At 37.6% G+C, this 19,765-nt stretch overlaps 1 protein-coding gene across 3 annotated transcripts in view; it reads left to right on the top strand.

The window, feature by feature from the left end:
- Window positions 1–10,469: 10,469 nt before the first annotated feature.
- The window catches only part of svep1 (sushi, von Willebrand factor type A, EGF and pentraxin domain containing 1), a 71,458-nt gene continuing 62,162 nt past the window's right edge, over window positions 10,470–19,765 (top strand). For all 3 annotated transcript variants that reach the window (XM_039684222.2, XM_089129681.1, XM_089129680.1), the window contains exon 1: window positions 10,470–11,450. In XM_039684222.2, the coding sequence (XP_039540156.2) occupies window positions 10,938–11,450 (513 nt within the window). In that variant the 5' untranslated portion in view covers window positions 10,470–10,937. The remainder of the gene's footprint in view (window positions 11,451–19,765) is intronic.

Below are 19,765 nucleotides of genomic sequence, written 5' to 3'. Positions count from 1 at the left end.
TCCTCCCCTCCCCTCCCCTGCCCTCCCCTTCCCCCACGTCGCGTCACAATTCTTGTTTTTTAGGTCTACCCTGCACGCCTCCCTCATAAACCCATGACAAGCTGTTGAATAGCACGGTAAAGAATATGAAGTTCCTGAACCAACAAATACACGTTTTAGTAATTACAGAAGTTAGGAAGAGCCCGTACTTTCACCACCTGCCACAAAACAGATCAAGTCGCGTTTGCCTGGACATGTAACCATAGCAACTTCATGAGTGCAGTACATTGGGAGCAGATGTCTGCAAAACATCACGTAGGCTATTGACACAAAAAGTAACAAAAAAATAAATACATTTAAAAAATATATATATTTATAGTTGTGTGTGTCCTGGTAAACCCTAAATTATGGGGACAAAATTTCCCCACAAGCATTGCAATATCCAGTAGCCTATCCTTGGTCCCCAAACAGCTTAAAAATAATAGCTATAGGCTTACTAAGTAATGTTTTTTTTTTTTTTTTTTTTTAAATGAAGAAGTTTTAGATAGATTTTAGATATAATATACAGTTCATCAAAATCCTTATGTCTATGGAAAGTTCCCATAAAACATGAAAACTATTAATAAATTAATAACATGAATACTATAATATAAAACCTCTCTAAGATTATATAATATAACCTATAGGCCTATAATTAGCAGTTTTGAGAATGGATGGATTCCATTTAAACAGTCAACCCCAAAAATCACTTTATAATTTACACACTAACTGCATATAAAGGCCTTCAATGAAAGGACTGCATTCATTGTCACAAACTAAGAGTTGGTTGTGTACAACTAATGTAAGGCAATGACTGTGCCCAACCCTGTCAATTAATAACAAAGGCAGATAATTGTTTATGAACCTTCTAAGTAAACCAGTTTTAGACGGGCCTCAATATCATGTTGAATGTCAGCTTAATACATAACCAAACAAATATTTAGTGATTACCGTGCTTATTTCTCAACAGAAAACGAGTCATAAGATCAAAAAATCTTAAACATGCAGCGAATCTGTGCTGCATTCAAAATCGACCAGACTCTTGTCGTTGCCTTATCGTCTTATACTGATGTAATGTTTTCAGCTTAGAGACTGTTTAAAGCATCCATAAAGAAATTTATGGAGAACAAATTGTCTTTTAAATTTTCTTCACTCTCGTAAAAGCAATCAAGAGATAATGCTGACTGAAGAAAATAAGAGCAGGAGAGCAGTTGAGGTAAATGGGACGTTTTTGCCAATGTAACTCGTCATTCATTATTGTGTGAATCAAAGTGGACAAGAAGACACTAGGACTGTGTTGGCACAGCTGTGCTGTCATAGATAAATGGGCGATTGCTTGATATCTTAATGGCTCTCATTCAGGCACACACGCACAGCTTCACACACACGTGTACACAGAGCCACACGCGGCCCTCATGATGGTCTCTTTTCTCATTCATTTGCTCAGTGAGAGGAAGCAGGGCATTGGGTCAAACTCAACCGTTAAATAGCACAGCGCAAGTCAATGACATTTGTTTTGATAATGAGAGGAAATTCATTTGTTCAACATTCATTCTTTAAGTTTGACACAGACTATCTCTATATCTCAGACTATCTCTACATCTCTAATTCATGCAATGAAGCTCAATGAATGCGGCAGAGGAGAGTTGTTTTCACAACAGTACATCATAGTTTCTAACTGAAATGATTTCATGTTTTCCTAAAAACCTGTTTAAAGAAAAACCTATTTGTTTTTAAACTATTTGCAAATGAGGTGACAAAAAACACTGAAGACAAATTAAATGCATTCAAGGAATAGTTCACTTTGAAATAAATTTTTGGTATGTTTTAGCTTACCTCAAGGGCATTCAATATGTCTTTGTTTCCAGTATTTTCAATTTTGATATGTTTAGGTCAAACCGTTCTTGCCTTCCAGTCATATAATGCGGGTCTATGGTCACCACCTCAAAGAGCATGCACAGAGAAGTCCAAATTAAACATGATTTAATGACTCGGAAATGTAAGTACACAGTGATGGCCTAAGAAAACGAACATATCGTTTTTACCTCTTGTAACCACAGTCACAAAGCGCCCACGCAAGATAACTTGGACGTAGCTGTGGTTACAAGAGGTAAAAATGATATAAAAACTGTTCGTTTTCTCACACAACCCGCTCATTTCGTGTCTTATGCCATCAATGTGTACTTCTGCATGCTCTTTGAGGTGGTGACCATAGACCTGCATTATATGACTGACAGACAAGAACGCGTTTGACCTAAAAATATGAAAATTGAAACTACTGTGGAAACACCTAATCTTGGATGCCCTTGAGGTAAGCTAAAACATACCAAAAGTGAATTTCAAAATGAACTATACCTTTTAAATATTCTGAATGCCATGCATGACTGCTGTTTTTGTCTCTATAAATTATACCTTCCATCAAAAACATAAAGAAAAATTTTCGGAATTTTCTGAAAGTATAGTTAATGATGTTGTCTAAAAGAATTCAGAAATTGCCCTAAATTCACACTTGTCTTTATTTACTGTGTGAATGTGTGTTTGTATGCACTAATCTCATCTGGACTGACCCAATCTCCTCCTTTTAATCAGCGAGACAGTGGACAGATAACCATGTCAAAGTGGCACGTTCAGCACAAGGCCTGAGGATGAAGTAGCACAGCCATTTCGATGGAGACCTTCCTGTCTTATCAGTTTGATAAATTATATGTGAATAAAGAGTGCAAAATGCTCAAGGGCACAAAACTTCAAGTTATAATGTGTGGATGGAGAATAGGGCTGGGGAATGATGCGACCAGTAAAGAAAAGAAAAAAAGACTGAAACATAAAGAGACTGAGAAGAAAAACCAGAGGAAGATCACAGAAAGACAGAACAGAGTTTAAACTCCAATTGATTGTCAAATCTCAGCAACTTTTAGCCTTCAACACACTGATAAAGGGGTTGCTTATATTGATATGGCCACCATTACCCTTTGTCTCTCCGTCTTGTCAAATGCCGCTCACAAATTCTTTCTCAGTGATAAGGAGGAAGAAACCACTGTGATTTGCAGCGAGATGAGGTTAATTAATACCCAGAGCTTATAGTTCTGTTAATTCAGAGATAATTCAATACACCATGCAGGATATTGATATTGCCCAAGACTGGCATCTTTAGATCAACATGACAAGTGACATCTCATTTTCCCTGAATATTAAACTAAATCACTAAAGTGAAGGCCCAAAAGTGTAGTATTTCTATTTAAAATTTTTCTAATGCAAAAAAAGGGTTTTTATTATAACACATATAACCGTGTTGTGTTGTTGTTATTATTAATATATGATTATAGAACTTTTAATATATCATCTTATCATTATAATATATCATTTCAAATTTTCATTTAGCCTAGGTTTTTTTATCTAATATTTACATTTTATTTTATTTAAGCTTTATTTCAATTAATGAAAGGATTTTAATAGTTTTAACTTTACTTAAGAATAAAATCAAAATATATATGAATGAAATATAATTAAAAAATAATTTCCTATTTGAGCATTTTCAAAAGAGCAGGCAACACTTTCTGTACAAAGCAGTTTACATGCTAAATATCACAAAGTTACTTGTTAGACTGGCATGAATATTTAGAAGTATATTTCTGATTATTTTCATTAATAATTAACTTTTAAAAACATTATTTATTTTGAGGTCAAAATCCACAAAAACGTTTAAAATGGTCTCAGATATTTGGGTCCCACTTCAGGAATGAAATAACTGCTCTTTTTTCTTCTAATAGCTGCTAAAGAATGATTGACAGCAAAGACTTTCCGGTATATCGTTTCTGAACCTAAACTGATGGCACGCAAGACAGAGTAGCGGCTCATTTTTTGAGTTGTTGACCTCAGGACAGCACGCCTGTGCTGTTGAGTTATGCTCTGCCACACCAACCACATTTGGACACCATACCACAACACAAAAAGGAGTGTTACGCAATATGGATGAAGTTCCCTTAAAAGGTGTAATAGAATGAGGGAATAGAGGAAATGAAAAACAGGACAGATTGTGCTGCATTTAAACCAGCATGTCTGTACCTGCATGCCATGTGGCCATGTATGTTTGTTTACGTGTACATGTGTCATGTGTGAGTACTGAGAATTATGAACTTCATTATGGCTTTACATTTGTTAACTGCAATTTCTGATATGAAATCAAATGGGGAATGTGCTTTTTATTGTAAGTGAGAGAAAGAGAAGAAAAAAGAAAGAGAGAGGCATGTAGTGAGGGGACTCAAGTATTTCTAGGTAGCGTAATTTGATACGTCTGTTTACCAAAAACAGAGAGCACATGTGACCAGGAATAGTATGTCCAAAAACATGGATATTTATGCAATAACGGAACACTCTGAGAAATGGAACACAAACTCTGAGGAAGTGTCACATTCAGTTTTACACCATACATGGTTTGTCTTATATCTTATTGCAAGTGAAAATGTTCTTTTTATTGAGATTTTAATTCATTTGCATAATTCTGTGTGCAAACACATTTTATTTAAATGAACACAATTAAAGGGATATTTCACCCTAGTTCCAAACTATTCCTGTTTTTTTTTTTCCTTTTGTTCTTACAATGAGGTCAATGGAGTTCAATGTTCTTTCAAAATGCTTCAAAATAAATTATTTTGTGTCGCACAGAAAAAATAAATATTCATGAAACAACATGACCTTGGTGAAAAAAAACAATGCTAGTGTAACGGTCACAAGCTGGAGTGCCCTTGAGAGCCACCAGACAGCACTCCACATCAGATTATTGTCATTCCCTCACAATACTCACTGCCTAGACTCTTCATTCATTATCACATTCACCTGTCTCATTATCTTGTTTAGCTCACCCCATTTAAGCCTGGTTTTCTCATTCATTATCTGCAAAGTCTTGTTTAGTGTTACACTGCAATTCCGGGATCGGGAAAGGTCCACGAGGCGGGACTTGGACCTGGGTCTATACTTTCAACAAAATACTATTGTATACTAGAATGTATTTTTACTTTCCAGTCATTGTTGCAATGATAATTTCCAGCACACAGTTAAAATATTCCTAAATATATATTTAATAAAGTGCAAATAAATACACGTTTAAAAAATAAACTTAATTTTCACTCCAAGTATATTTTTCTAAAATATATATTTTTTAGAACATATACTAAAGTACAATTATTTTAAAGTGTGTTCAAAATTGTATTGAGAAAATAGGTAAAAGCGTGATGCTAATAGCCTTTATTTAAAGAGAGTACAATTTTTGTTAGTACTGTATATTTGCAAGGTACTATTTGAAAAAGGGAATATATTTCAAATACAATAAAGAAAGCATACTTTTTTTCACTAGTGGAGTTTGAGTACTGTAAATGATGTCCGAATATGCATTTTGGGTGACCACCCTATAATATTAATCTGCACACATGTATAGTTGGATTTGTTTCAACACACTGTCTTTGTATGGGCTCTATGCACGGCGGTATTTACGGTGAAGGTGTAAGGATGCTCGATAACTTCCGCCGATCGTAGAGTCCAATGCAATACCGAGAATTTATATTGAATTTTATACTCCATGGTTATACTAAAGAAACGTTAGTCACAAAAACAGACTTTTTAAAATTATATTAAATAAACATAACTATAAAATTACATCTAAACGTATGAAAGTTTCGTTTCAAAGATTATTTTTGACAGTAAATTTTGAAGACTGCCATAATCCTGTTTTCCTCGGTTTTCCTCCGCTTTAATCTCCCCAACCGGAAACTGAGCATCCTTGCGTCAAATGCGCAACTAATGCATGCATATAGCCCATTGCATCCTTCCCACTGTTTCTTTGTGATAGACAATGTATTAACATTTTTGTAGTAATAGGCTGCCTTTTGTTTTTAATCAAATGTAGGCGTTTCAGTAATCAATCAAAGTTGCTTGGCATCAATGTTTTCATGATTAGCATAATAGCAGAGTGTTAATTACATTTAACCATCATTGTGAAACTGATCATCACACTCTTTCATCATCTGATAACGATATTATGAAAGCTATTGCCATGCCTGTGCGTCTTTCTTTGGAGTTTTTAATACAACTTTTTTAGTATGTAATTAATCCACCCAAATATAAAAATTCTGTCATCATTTACCTCCATCTTGCTCCAAACCAAACCTGTTTGACTTTCTTTCCTCTGTCTATTAAAGAAGATCATTTGAGAAATGTATTAGTGTTTTTTTTTTCTCCCAATACAATGCAAGTCAATGTTTGGTTAAACATTCTTTTCAGAATATCTTTTATCTTATGCATAACAGAGAAAGTTATACATGTTTGGAACAACATGAGTTTAACATGACGAAAGAACTAATTATTGAATGAACTATCTCGTTAAATTCTGCTTTTCTGTCATATTTGTTTGCTTTTCTGGAATACTGCTCTTCTCTTTCTCCCTATTTGCCAGTTCGGTCTCTCCCCCTCTTGTTCTCTGTTTTCACTCATCTCCTCACGTTCTCCACAGCGTGATCATGTTTTTGGAACTCTGGTTCGATCCAGTCTCCAGTTTCCCCCCCTTTTCTCTCCTCCAAGGCTCTGTTTTTCATTCTTACACTGTTGTCCCATCAGAGACATCCATTTTTGCTCCCCTGTGGTCATCTGTTTTTTGCACGTGTGTGAGAATTTTTCAGTCTGCAAATTAACAAATGACTCTGTCATGGAACAAGACAGAGCTGTGTATGCTGTAGTGTACGTGTTTACTCAATGTGTGTCGGTCTTAAAACGCTAGAGTGAGAGAAAATAACTTTCTCTTCCTCTCTCTTCATAAGTGTGGGAGAGGAACAACATGAAGAGTTCAGATGCAAAAGCCTCTAAATGCCATTTGAAATTTTCTTCTTTAATGATGATTTTTTATCAAGCTTGTATATTTAAGTTCAGTGATTTCACTTAAATGGCAATGATAATTACCTATTAATTGTTATTTAAGTGAAATTACTGAACTTAAATATACAAGTTTGATAAAAATCATCTTTAAAGAAGAAAATTTCAAATGGCATTTAGAGGCTTTTGCATCTGAACTCTTCACATGTTTCCCTATGCCACATTTCTTAGAAGAATGACCAAATCCTTCTCTCAGAATAGCAAAGAGTTTCACATTTCTCACATGTAGCATGGTTTGCCTCTCTGCATGCTATTATTTTATGTCAATTTAGCCTGGATAACTGGATAAATGCAGCTTTTTCTTTTACACATGTTACAATCTCACGTAAGTGATGTATTATGATGTCACAGCATGGCGTGGTCCATCATTCAGCCGCAGAACTCATGAATTATTCATATATTCACGTCAGAGAGTGTGCTAAAAATATCTCTGAGAACCTGCACTACCACATCGATCGTTACATCTTTATAAGAGGCACGACTGCTTGTGGACAGACACACACAATACGTACAAGTCTTTTTTCCACATTTCCGCTATTTTCACAAAAATGCTTCATATGAAAAGAAACATGTCTGAAAACATTGATTTCAGAATGTCAGAGTTGTGCTCTGAGCTAATGCTGGCCACTGTGCTTCCTGTGCACTGTAAAAAATAAAATAAAAATTAGTTTAAGCATAAGCAGACAGAAAATTATTAAAAATATGGAAACACAAGTAAAGTTTCAGAAAGTTATAGTGTTTTTTTTTTTTAAAGCCTTTAAATTCAGTCATGAACTGCTAACGGATTTAGCAATTCATTGCACAAGGGGAGGGATATTAACATTCTAGACTAGAGAGCATCTGTGCAGTGCAGAGTATGGCTAGTTAGCACAAATGGTGCTCACTGCAGAGCCAAATGATATCCAGCTCCCCCTTTCTGGATGTAATGTGTGCAACTTGACCTAGTTCAGCTCCACCTCTGTGAACCTAATGGCTGGAATTTGACCTAAATAGGTTCAGGAATAGGATTATGGTAGGGCTGAACCTTCAAGCTCCACCCATACACAAAGGGGGAGCTGGATGTCAAGCTCCATCTGCAATGAGTAAACTCTTGGTTTGTCGCTTGGCCCCATCAGCCTCTGTTGGTGAAAGTTGTAACTACAACAACTGAGTAACAGTATCTTTCCCAAATGAGCATGTAAAAATCGTTTGCATGCAACATTTTAATGGCAAATATTCTATTTGAGGGGGTTTGGGGGTAAAAGCATGAAATGGACTACTAAACTAGCAAAAAACTTTTGTGTTTTGTCATTATTTAGATGCACATTGGGATAAAAAATGGTCTAAAAGCTAACAAATATGACAAAAGGGTACAATACTTAAATTTGAATTCCATGGAGTCAGAATATCCAATAATGGCATATGCAGTGTGAACACAAGCATCTTTTCACCAATAGATGGAGCCAGAAGTCGCAATTTAATCTGCTGGAGTTGCAATGACATGTGTGCATCATAAGGGACAGAAATTATTATAGCAACCATTTATGTCTCTAACTCACATACCCAGCAAGTACTTCTGTACAGTCTGGCTCCAATAACTGTTGATGCCAATTTTCAGTGAACCAACTAATGCATAAATAACCTAACCTAAAGCAGGTATAGCTCTAAATTAGCAGTTTCTCTTGACTTACTATTTATATATATGAGTATTCTATAAACTGACAATATTTCTTTAAAATTTCGAGTAAAAACATTTAGAGCATTTAACATGTTTTAAGACCTTGAATAATGCAAAGAAAACACATTTATATTCATTTTTGAACAACACAATACTAATGTCTTAACCTCAGAGGAGTTAAAGGAGAAGTTCAACTTTTGCTGATCATTTACTCATACCCATGTCATGGATCATTGTCCTGCTGGAAAAAACAACCCTTTGAGTTAGGGAACCGAGCAAAGGTAAGCAAGTTTTCTTCCAGGGTAACCTTGTACGTGGCTTGAGTCACGCATCCTTTACAAAGACATATCTGCCTGATTCTGATCTTCTCTGATGAGTCCAGTTTTCTGCGTTTTCCTGATCCTCTAATGATCAGACAACCCACAGTTTCTCATTCTCACTGTGAAATTTGGTGTGGGTTTGGTGATGATCTGGGGGTTCTTCAGTAAGGAATCAGGCTGATCCATTACGTGAGCCACGTACAAGGTTATCCTGGAAGAAAAATAGCTAATTTTGGTCTGAAAATGTTCCCCAACTAGAAGGATTTGTTTTGCATAATAGTTTCATTCAGACAAACTGTTGGATTTCTCAACAGTCAACAACTGGATAACAAGTACCATTTATTGACCTGTAGAGGGCCCTATTCTACAATTTTTAAGTTTTAACATAAGACACTTTGCTTTGCCATGTAGTTAATGAGGAAAAGGGCTTTTTGCATCTCTCCTGTTAAAATTAGATTAATCAAAACGAGTATAGATATCTTTGTTGAGATCTGTAGATTTAAATATGGACCAACAAAGTGCCCAAAACAAATGTTATAAGTAATGAAGTGTTTGTCTCATCTTGACATATCCTCTTGTTTGGATAAATGTCAAGAATGTACTGTATCACCACCACATCACTTCTGCGAAACAGATAAAAGACAGAAGAAAAATGACACTAATTACCAACCAGGGTGGATTTATGGTGCATGATAACTAGCAATGTGTGTGTACAGTATGCTGGCATGGAGGAAAAATACATGTAAAAAAGTTATTAAAAATGATTAAGTATATAATTTGTGTGTCCCTTTAACTCTGAAGCACACAAGCAAGTCAAACACCACTATCCTCTTTTGCTCTGCAGGCACAAAGTTCACAGTTAACTTTATAGACCACATTTCACACTCGACATGTTGTTTCAGTCAAGAATCAGTAGCTGTCTGAGCCATAATCCCACAATTCTGCAAATCCTTGTCTGTTTTGTCCTATAATATCAATGACAGCTGGGATTCTTCACACATGGTCATTTGTATTCGTTTTTAGTCTGGCTCAAAATGCTCTCTTACACAGCCAGACTGTGGCCGCTCCACTTTAAAACTGTGTAGAGCATTGAGTCTTTGTTTTGGTTACAGATAAAAATCACAAAAGAGAGGAGGAACAAATAAAAAAGAGAGAGATCCTACTTGATACGTCTCTCCCCTCAAGACCACCAAGAGAAAACAAGAGGAAGTAATAAAGTCCGGAGGCTCTGCTTACAAAAGACTTGCAGGACATGTGGACTCTTATGTTGCTTCGATTTAAAACCTGTTAACAGCTTTTCTGCTTGTCAAATGAATTGCATTGCTTTTGTATCCATTACAAGCTTGTTCTACAGCGCTCATCATTTATTCTCATTAGCAGATGTTCTTGGTATCTGCATGGTGGTTTGGTGAGAGTTGTTCGTCCGAGAGCAGACGAGTGCCAGACATATGGATTTGATCAACAGGCCCCGTGCTAATGTTTTCTTTGGGCATGTTGACAGGCCGATAGACAAACATCTCTCTCTCTCTCTCTCACACACACACTTATTCCCTCACAAAGGCATTGGCTGACGGACAGTCTAGAGTGCTCCAATGACACACAACCAAACCCAAGCACTCCAGGACCAGCAGAAGGAAAAAAAAAGAAAGAGAGAAGGGGAGAACAAGTAAGGAACAAGAAAGAGAACGGGACGAGAAGAAAAAGAGAGACACTCACGCCTCTGACTGCCCATTTTTTCCTCCGCCGCTGCTCTCTCCCTCTTCCTTTTCACTCTTAGTCTCACACCAACACACACACACCCTCTCTCGTTCTCACTGAACTTTTTTTCACTGTCTTTCACTGATTTTGAGAGAGAGAGGGGAGACACATTTGGAGGTTTTCTGAAATTCAGGAGCTCCACAGATGCCTGAGACCCATGGAGAAATAGGAGACTCACTCTGCTTGGAAAAGATAGAGAAAACAAAAGAAGAGAAACAACAGGAGGACTGCAACCACTACTGGACACTGGTGTTTGTGGCGTTATCATGGTGACGTTAAAACTTACATTGACTTTAAGATTCACCTTACTGCCCTTGTTCTGGTTAGGCTGTACCAGTTGGCCAAGCCAGGCTCAGCAGCCGTCCCTACAGGCTTTACGTCAGGCAGCCAAAACCCGGCAAAATCTCTCTGAGAGTGCAGAGAGCAAAGTAGAACGTCTCGGCCAGGTTTTCCGAAGGAACGTGCGTCTTCTTCGGGAGCGGGCAGGTTGTTTGGATCTGGTCTTCCTCGTGGACGAGTCGTCCAGCGTGGGAGCGTCCAACTTTGGGAGCGAGCTGCGATTTGTGCGGAAGCTGCTGTCAGATTTTCCGGTGGCGCCTGAGGCAACACGTGTTGCGCTGGTGACATTTAGCTCTAAGAGCCATGTGGTTACAAGAGTGGACTATGTGTCGCTACCCAAAGCTCACCAGCACAAATGCTCGCTCTTCAGCAAAGAGATCCCCTCCATCACCTACAGAGGAGGTGGCACATACACCAGGGGGGCTTTCCAGCGTGCAGCGGTAAGAGCAGCTGTGTAATCACATTGTTTGAGTCTATGAAACTATTCAAATGAAATGCAATATATAAAAGAGGAAATATACATAATATATAAGGGGGGGGGGGGGTGTTCATTGAAATAATCATTAACAATCCATGTACCTTCCAGACTGAGTTGAATGTTCAGGCTTTGATTTATGCTGAATATATTTTGTATACTTCCTGGCTCTTCAATGTTCTTCAACAAATAGATTGCTTTTGAATCTAATTTACTGAAGCACTTTTAGAAGAAAAAGAACTGCAAAGTCTAAATGATAAATGAACAACACAAGAGTCTTCATTCCTCATAAGGTACCTCCAGATGTCAACTCTAAGTTAACACCACATGGTTTCCTGTGCACTCTAATCTAGGAAAGATAACCACAGTGAGCATCTATATATGCATGACTGTCTAGGACAGTATAGGTCATACATTTTCATTCAGTTAAAAAAACAAACAAACAATGAAAATGCCAGGTTGATATGTACCCTGTAAACTTTCCCTATAGATTTTGGGATATAGTGAAAGACAGGTCTAATGGTTTCAAGTTGGAACTATTTGAGAGCTTCAGGATCCAAGTGAAAGGAAAAGATAGTAGCAGTGGTGGTGACTCCTATCAAACAAATGATTTTTTATTTTAACATCAATGCTATAAATTGCAGCGAAATGATTTATTGCCTCATCTTGCAGCCTATTGCGACTTCTACTCCCTTTTTCCGTTAAAATGATTATGACGTCCGTATTTTCAGACATTTTTCTTGTCCTGAATGACATTTGTGGTTTGAAAAATTGTTTCACTAACCCAGATCTGCAAATGTATTGAGTTGTTATGGAAGCACAGCAGGAAAGTCCTTTTGTTCATATGCAATTAATTAGCATTGCAGTCGAACTGTAATATTTCATGGGTTTTTTTGGCTCCATCCATTCAGTCTAAATGGCGTGGAGGTCTGGAAGATTTAAACCAGACACATTTTCAATCTTTCAGCGATGAGGTCGAATGCCTTATCCACAGTTCTACTGCCCATCTGAAGAGCACAGAAAGGCCATCTCTCTCTGATTTGCCTTTAAGCAAGAACATTCTCAATTGCCAAGCCTCTAATTCTTTTACTCTACTTGATTTGGAGAATTAAATGTTGGGTTTGCTCTTAATGCATTTTATTTTGCTATGGCTGATGGTGGATAAAGGCTGCATTGTGTAGTCTAACAAACCCAACATGCTAATAAACAGCCTGATACCATTTAGCAACCATTTAGCCTGATAAGTTAAAACATTTAATTGAGGAAGCAAACAGGATGAAACTTAAAATAATGCAATTTTTAACATTTAACAATATTTACCTTAACTACACACTTTGAATGTTGGTTTAAAAGAGAGCGTAAAGTAGCTAGCTAGATAGAACCAACAATTCCACAACATAACATGGCAATCTTCTCTTCTTATATAATTTCTTTTAGGTTCCCCTCACACTCCTACTGCTTCCCCCTCTAACCTCAGTGTTTGTTTGCGCTTGGTGGGCATTTTGGGTTGCCAGATCCCCAACTCCTTTCCATTTGCCAAACCAGAGCAGAACTAGCTCTCTAAAAAAATGCTTCTCTCTTTCTGCTGTCCTTTTGAATGTTAGCAAATGCTTTTAGTGTTTTCCAAATTCTTTGCCTGCTTTTCTGATCAGCCTCCATAGGGAGTCATTACATCGAAGTCCTTGACCAAATGGATTCGGAAATTTCCTATTTCCGATGAATGCTTGACTCCAGTAAGCTTCTTTCCTCCCCCAGCATTTAGAAGTCTATGGGAATTTTGCAAGCATGTTGTGCATACATTATAATTTTTCTCATTCTTTCTGACTATTCATGCCAATTTATCTAGTAGTATGAAGGTGAGAAGGAGGGTGCTATTTTTGTGTTATTGTTAGCATATGTCCATCCCATTTCATCACTACATGACTCTGTCTCATACAATCCCTCATCAGAAATTCCAGAGAATGTTTCCTTAAAGTTCCATTGACCCCTCTGACCTGGTTTTTGAAGCACATGGCAGCAGGAGTGTTACTGTCATCGAGTCTAGACAGATCATGTCAAAATATCTCATATTATGTCTGCAAAAACATCTGTCAGCAAGCCTCAGAATGTGTTGTGCAAAAACCAGGGACATAAAAGCAAAGAAACCTGAAAGAGCTGGGACAGATGTCAAAAGACTATGTCTGCAGTACAGGTACAATATTTTATGGCTATATTAATGTCTACTTTCATGGAGAAGATCATTTTTTCTCCTTTTTTTTAAGAAAGTCGTAACAATAAGAGAGAGGGAGACGAGAGACTCTTTTTGGGCTTGCATGCACTAATGAAAGTCTGGCACTTCCTAAGGTTGTATTTGTGTTATTAATTAAGACTGATTAGGGAGATCCTTATGAGAGACAGCCTGTACTCCACGAACCCTGATAAAACTGCCAGGAATGTCTTTAAACCAGCCTGAGAGCCAGATATTTGTCTGCAGACAACCAGATAAGGGCCATTCTGTCTTTAACTGTCTGAAGAAGCAACATGTTTTACAATGAATCAGTACAGTTAGGGGTTGAACGGCAACTCTGAGTTGTGTTGAAGGAACAGATTGCTTGTAATAGCTTTGCATATATGTCGAATTTAGAAACCCTTGTTATTATCAACTCTGGTGATGATGGAGCAAGCAACTTGATCGTGCTCACACTCGTGAACATGCACATACTGAACCTAATTATGATGCTCTTTTTTTGATGCTTTTTATGAATTATGATGCTTTTTTTTTGCTCAGAAATAAAAAGAAGTTGGAAATACCTTTTTAGCAATATAGTGTTAAAGAACATCTAGATGTCGCCTACGCTGCTGAAAGTGACGTTTAGATGAATATGTTAATATGAGCATGTTCCTCTCGATAACAAAATAAGCAACAAAAATTACAGCGGTTAGAAAGCAGCAATACCCTTGGTCAATCTCCTGGGGATTGACTGACTGGGGCTCCATGCAAGATTTCACCTCGTGGGGTTTCAATGATCCTAAGAAAAGTGAGAAATCAGCCCAGAACTACGTACATGGGAGAAGCTGGTCAATGACCTGAAAAGAGCTGGGACCACCATTTCCAAGGTTACTGTTGGTAATACACTAAGACGTCAAGGATTGAAATCATGTATGGCACGGAAGTTTTCACCTGCTTAAACCAGCACGTCAAGGCCCATCTTAAGTTTGCCAATGACCATTTGGATGATCTAGGAAAGTCATGTGGTCAGATGAGACCAAAATAGAACTTTTTGGTCATAATTCCACTAACCGTGTTTGGAGGAAGAAGAATGATGAGTACCATCCCATGAACACCATCCCTACTGTGAAGCATGGGGGTGGTAGTATCATGCTTTGGGGGTGTTTTTCTGCACATGGGACAGGGCGACTGCACTGTATTACGGAGAGGATGACTGGGGCCATGTATTGCAAGATTTTTTGGGGAACAACCTACTTCCCTCAGTTATAGCATTGAAGATGGGTTGAGGCTGGGTCTTCCAACATGACAATGACCCGAAGAACACAGCCAGGATAACCAAGGAGTGGCTCTGTAAGAAGCAAATCAAGGTTCTGGCGTGGCCTAGCCAGTCTCCAGACCTGAACCCAATAGAGAATCTTTGGAGAGAGCTCAAACTCTGTGTTTCTCAGCGACAGCCCAGAAACCTGACTGATCTAGAGAAGATCTGTGTGGAGGAGTGGGCCAAAATCCCTCCTGCAGTGTGTGCAAACCTGAGGAAAAACTACAGGAAACGTTTGACCTCTGTAATTTCAAACAAAGGCTACTGTACCAAATATTACCATTGATTTTCTCAGGAGTACAAATAGCACTGCACCAGGTACTGAAATCCACGTCCCCTCCTTCTCCAGAGTCCAGAATTTAGCGAATACGATGGTTCCCCATGTACGAGTCGCGGCGGTGGGGGAACCATGAATGGTCTATTAATGGGTGCATGAAACAGGTTTTATTTTGGATACATGGAAGGCGGTATGAATTCTCCTGTACGCAGGAGGAAGTTTGAGTCACCGACTAATGATCTTGGTGACAGGGAACGGGACGATATATTTTGGATCAAGCTTGTTAGATACGGATTAAAGTGGAATGTTCTTAGTAGAGAGACACACCTTTTGACCAACGACGTATACGGGAGGCTTCAAACGGTGGCGATCGGCCTTAGCCTTGGTGCGCACTCCCACTTGGAGAAGAGCCTCACGGGCTCTACTTCAAGTGTGGCAGCATCTCTGGACGAAGGCGTGAGTTGAGGGGACCGCGACTTCGGATTCCGTACTTTTATTAAATATCTTTGGATTGGAACCTGTGACTCATCTTTGACTCTTTAAACTGTGACAATATATTGTATGTAGGTAAAAAAGTGTAATGTTGTGTTTGTTGGTGTAAGTGTAAGTGTTTATGGACATGGAAAAGTCATAACAAAGTATGTCAAGTTCTAAAATATTTTAATTGCGGTAGAAAATGTAAAAATTATTTTAAAGAATTTTTAAACGTTTATCCAGAATAATACAAACAACTGGAAAAGTCATGGGACCTGAATATGTTTGTGAACAATGGGGGAGATGAGAACTATTGTTATAGAGACCTGATAATGGCCATGATCATTTAGTAATCAAACACTCTGTAGCTACTGAGACATTAAAACAGAACAAAAATGATTTCCCAGTAATAGAACTTTTGTGACTATAATTGTCTTGCCTGCAGTTTTCACCTCACGGCAAACTTTATTATTAACCACAACTATTAACCACAACTTTCAACTAGAAGTGCCCTATTCCACACCCTGAAATCACACACACAAATACACTTTGGAACATTTATACACTGCAAAATGCTTCAAAGCAGTGATTAGTGGTAACTGGACGCTGGATGAAGTCAAATATAGAGTAGTGGGGGTGTTCTCAGTCTGCACCACCAGGAACACCAGCACAGTCCACAGCACTGCCAAGAAACGCATGATATTATTGAGAAAAAAGAGAAAAAATAATAGACTAAAGACAGAGTTTGTTTTAGCACTATTATTGGCCCGATGAAGTAATTTCTGTCACAATGCAAGAGGTCACATATCTGCTCTGAAGCATGTGAAGATAAAAGCATGCTTTTTTTCCACCAGCTGCATTCATGCACCACCAAGGGAGCGTAACATATGTGGAGGCCCACTTTATCAACCAGAATCACCTGCAACTCCCAGATGTTATTTTTGTTTTAGGAGACCACTGTGGCTTTTGGAGTCATACATGGCAACAGGTGATGTCTGACAATGTTTCAAATTAAGAGTGTGGATCCAGGAATTGTACTTTCACAACATAAAACATAGGTTCATAGGGTAGGGCCAGTGGTATATTTGTTGGCACAGGCCTCTGGATTGATATATTGTGAAATATTATGACAATTTAAAATGACTGTTTTATATTTTAATATATTTTAAAATGTAATTTATTCCTCTGATGGAAGCAGAATTTTCAGCATCAAGACTACTCCAGTCTTGAAAATATGAAATGAAAATATATTAAAAAAAAACATTGATAACAATCATAAATGTTTCTTGAGCATCAAATCAGCATATCAGAATAATTTCTGAAGGATCATGTGAAACTGAAGACTAGAGTAATGGTGCTGAAAATTCAGCTTTAATCACAGGAACAGATTACACTATATATTCACATATAAACCAGCTGTTTTAAATAGTAATAATATTTAACAATATGACTGTTTTTCTTTGTATTTTTAATCAAATAAATGTAGCCTTGGTGAGCAGAAGAGACGACTTTTAAAAACATTAAAATTCTTACGATCTAAAACTTTTGACCGGTAGTGTGTATATATATGGTGATGGCGCAGTGGATAAGATGCATGCCTTTAGTGTGAGAGACCTGAATCCACTGTGAGAGACACCTAACCCCTAGTTGCTCCAGAGGTGTGCAACCTCTGACATTTATAGCAATTATAAGTCGTTTTGGATAAAAGTGTCAGCTAAATGAATAAACGTAAATATATATATATATATATTTTTTTCAGTCAGTTACATTAAGACCTAGATTTGCCTAATTTGATACCAAGAGGTCCAATTGACTGCCCCTAAACTAACTGCTAGTGGGTCATACTAGATCTTAAGACACTGTCTTAATGGATATATTTATGCAACTAGCCCCTGATCCATGTCAGTGACCACAGTATGATATGAGGGATAGTAATTGGCAACTCTGTACAGGCTTTCCAGGAGTCTCACTTAAAATACCTTACAGCTAAGGCTACAGTTATGCCCTTTAGAGTTCAAAGCAAAAAATAAAAAGATAAAAAAAATGGGGTTTTACCCAAAACACTCTAGGTAGCACTTAGTTTGTATTGTGTGTCTGCGATTGTGACCATTCACGTGTGTGATTGTGTACATGTGTGTTGAGGGGGAGGGGTAGGACATACCACAGAGGAGAAGCCAAGGAAGTGTTGAAATGGAAAACAGTTCAGGCTGTCAACAGCAGCACAAGGTCTGTTCTCTGAAAAACAGATTCCTCCATCTACCCACTGTGCTATTAATGCCTCGCTCACATTATTGTCCGGTGTGCTTCCTAGACGCCGGTGTGGAAAACGTCTTTCCTAGGCGCTGATGTGAATGTCTAGATATTTCAGCGACTATATTCACAATGCTTTTGAGGATGAGAACCAATGCGAATGGTTTTAGGATGCATTACAACGTGCTGTATTTGGCATTGGTTGTTGCTAAAATTAAAGTTAGTTTGGCTTTGAAGTGTGAGTTTATGATTTGAATAATAGTCTCTTGTGCAATTTGTTTGACACTTTCTTTCTTTTTTAATTTCAATAGTTAACTTGCTTTTTTAAATCAAAGATTCATTAACAACAAAAATTATCCTTGTAGCCTCAGGTCTTCCCCATTAATGATCATGAAGGGAAGGCAATTTTATGAAGAAAAACGTTTCACAATTATGCAGAGTGGTTACATAATATCAAAATATGCGCTGTTGTTATTCACAGGCAACTAATTGTAGTTATTGGCGTTTTAAATTATAAGCTAAGCATTTTCTTCAAGCAAGGCAGTCAGCGTTTATTTGATGGGAGGATGGGTTCCACTTCTGGATGAATACTTTAAAAAATAGCATGAAGAACATGTAGAACAAATTTTATGGACATTTTAATTTAGATAAAATTAATAATTTAAATATTTTGTTTTCTAAAACAATTCTTCCTATTATGTTGATGTCAGTGTACAGCATCTATTTAAAACTACATTAGTTTCACATCTTCTTTGACTCAATCCACATATAAAAATGAACCAGACTGTCCTCTCAATCAAGATAAATGATATCACTACTCCCCAACCAGGTGTTTTTAATCAGATCCAGCTGGGGTGAATTGAGGAACGCACTCTTCAGCTCTGGGCCCTCAAGGCTTTTTTTTTTTTTTTTTTTAAAGTAAACCAAACGTTGGGGAAGCCCAGAACAGAGACAGGATCACTGTAATAGACAGAACAGATTAGAGTTTAACTGTCAGAGAACTCTCCTGCTCAGCCTCAGGGCAGAGAACGTCTGCAACTCAAACCACAGCTTTGGTTTTGAGGCAAGATGTATGCTACGTCCCAATTTGCATACTATACATCCTAAATAGTATTCGAAAATAGAATTGGTACGTCCCACATCGTAGTATGTTGAAATGAGTGTTCCAAAGAGACCCGGATGGTCTACTATATCCGGTCAGAGTCTGAACTGCAGATCGATGTACACGCAGTGGCGGCTGGTGAAAAATATTTGAGGGGGGGCTGAATAAGCGGGGGGTCTGGGGGTCCCCCCCCTAGAAAATTTTGAATTTAGTAGATGTGATTTCCTGCATTCTGGTGCATTTTAGGCCTTAGGCCATGCCCTTACCTATACCAATAAAATAACTTAAACCAGTCAATACCAATGGTCAAATAATACAATAATAATAATAACAGTTTGACAGTTACTGATAATGAACAAGTTGCATGTTTATTATGCTCTGTGTGCTGACAGAAAAAGTGCAAACGCATAATATTGATAAATTATAATATAGGTAATATAAAAAATAATAGGTAATACAACAATCTAGTTTAATCAATCCCCAGCTGTAGACTACATATTTTTGACAAATTGACAATTGGATAATGGATAACAATGTGTTGATACTAGAGAAAGAGAGAGAGAAAAGGCTCTGAAAGAGAGTGGGACAACATTCTTGAGGGTATAACACCCAAGTATGAGAAGAAAGTTGATTTTAACTAGTATGAAACA

This window comes from Pimephales promelas, chromosome 1, assembly GCF_988280905.1.
Source record: "Pimephales promelas chromosome 1, fPimPro1.hap1.1, whole genome shotgun sequence".
Taxonomy (NCBI): domain Eukaryota; kingdom Metazoa; phylum Chordata; class Actinopteri; order Cypriniformes; family Leuciscidae; genus Pimephales; species Pimephales promelas.
The sequence above is the reverse complement of the archived record's forward strand: the minus strand, read 5'-3'. Positions and strand labels throughout refer to the sequence as shown.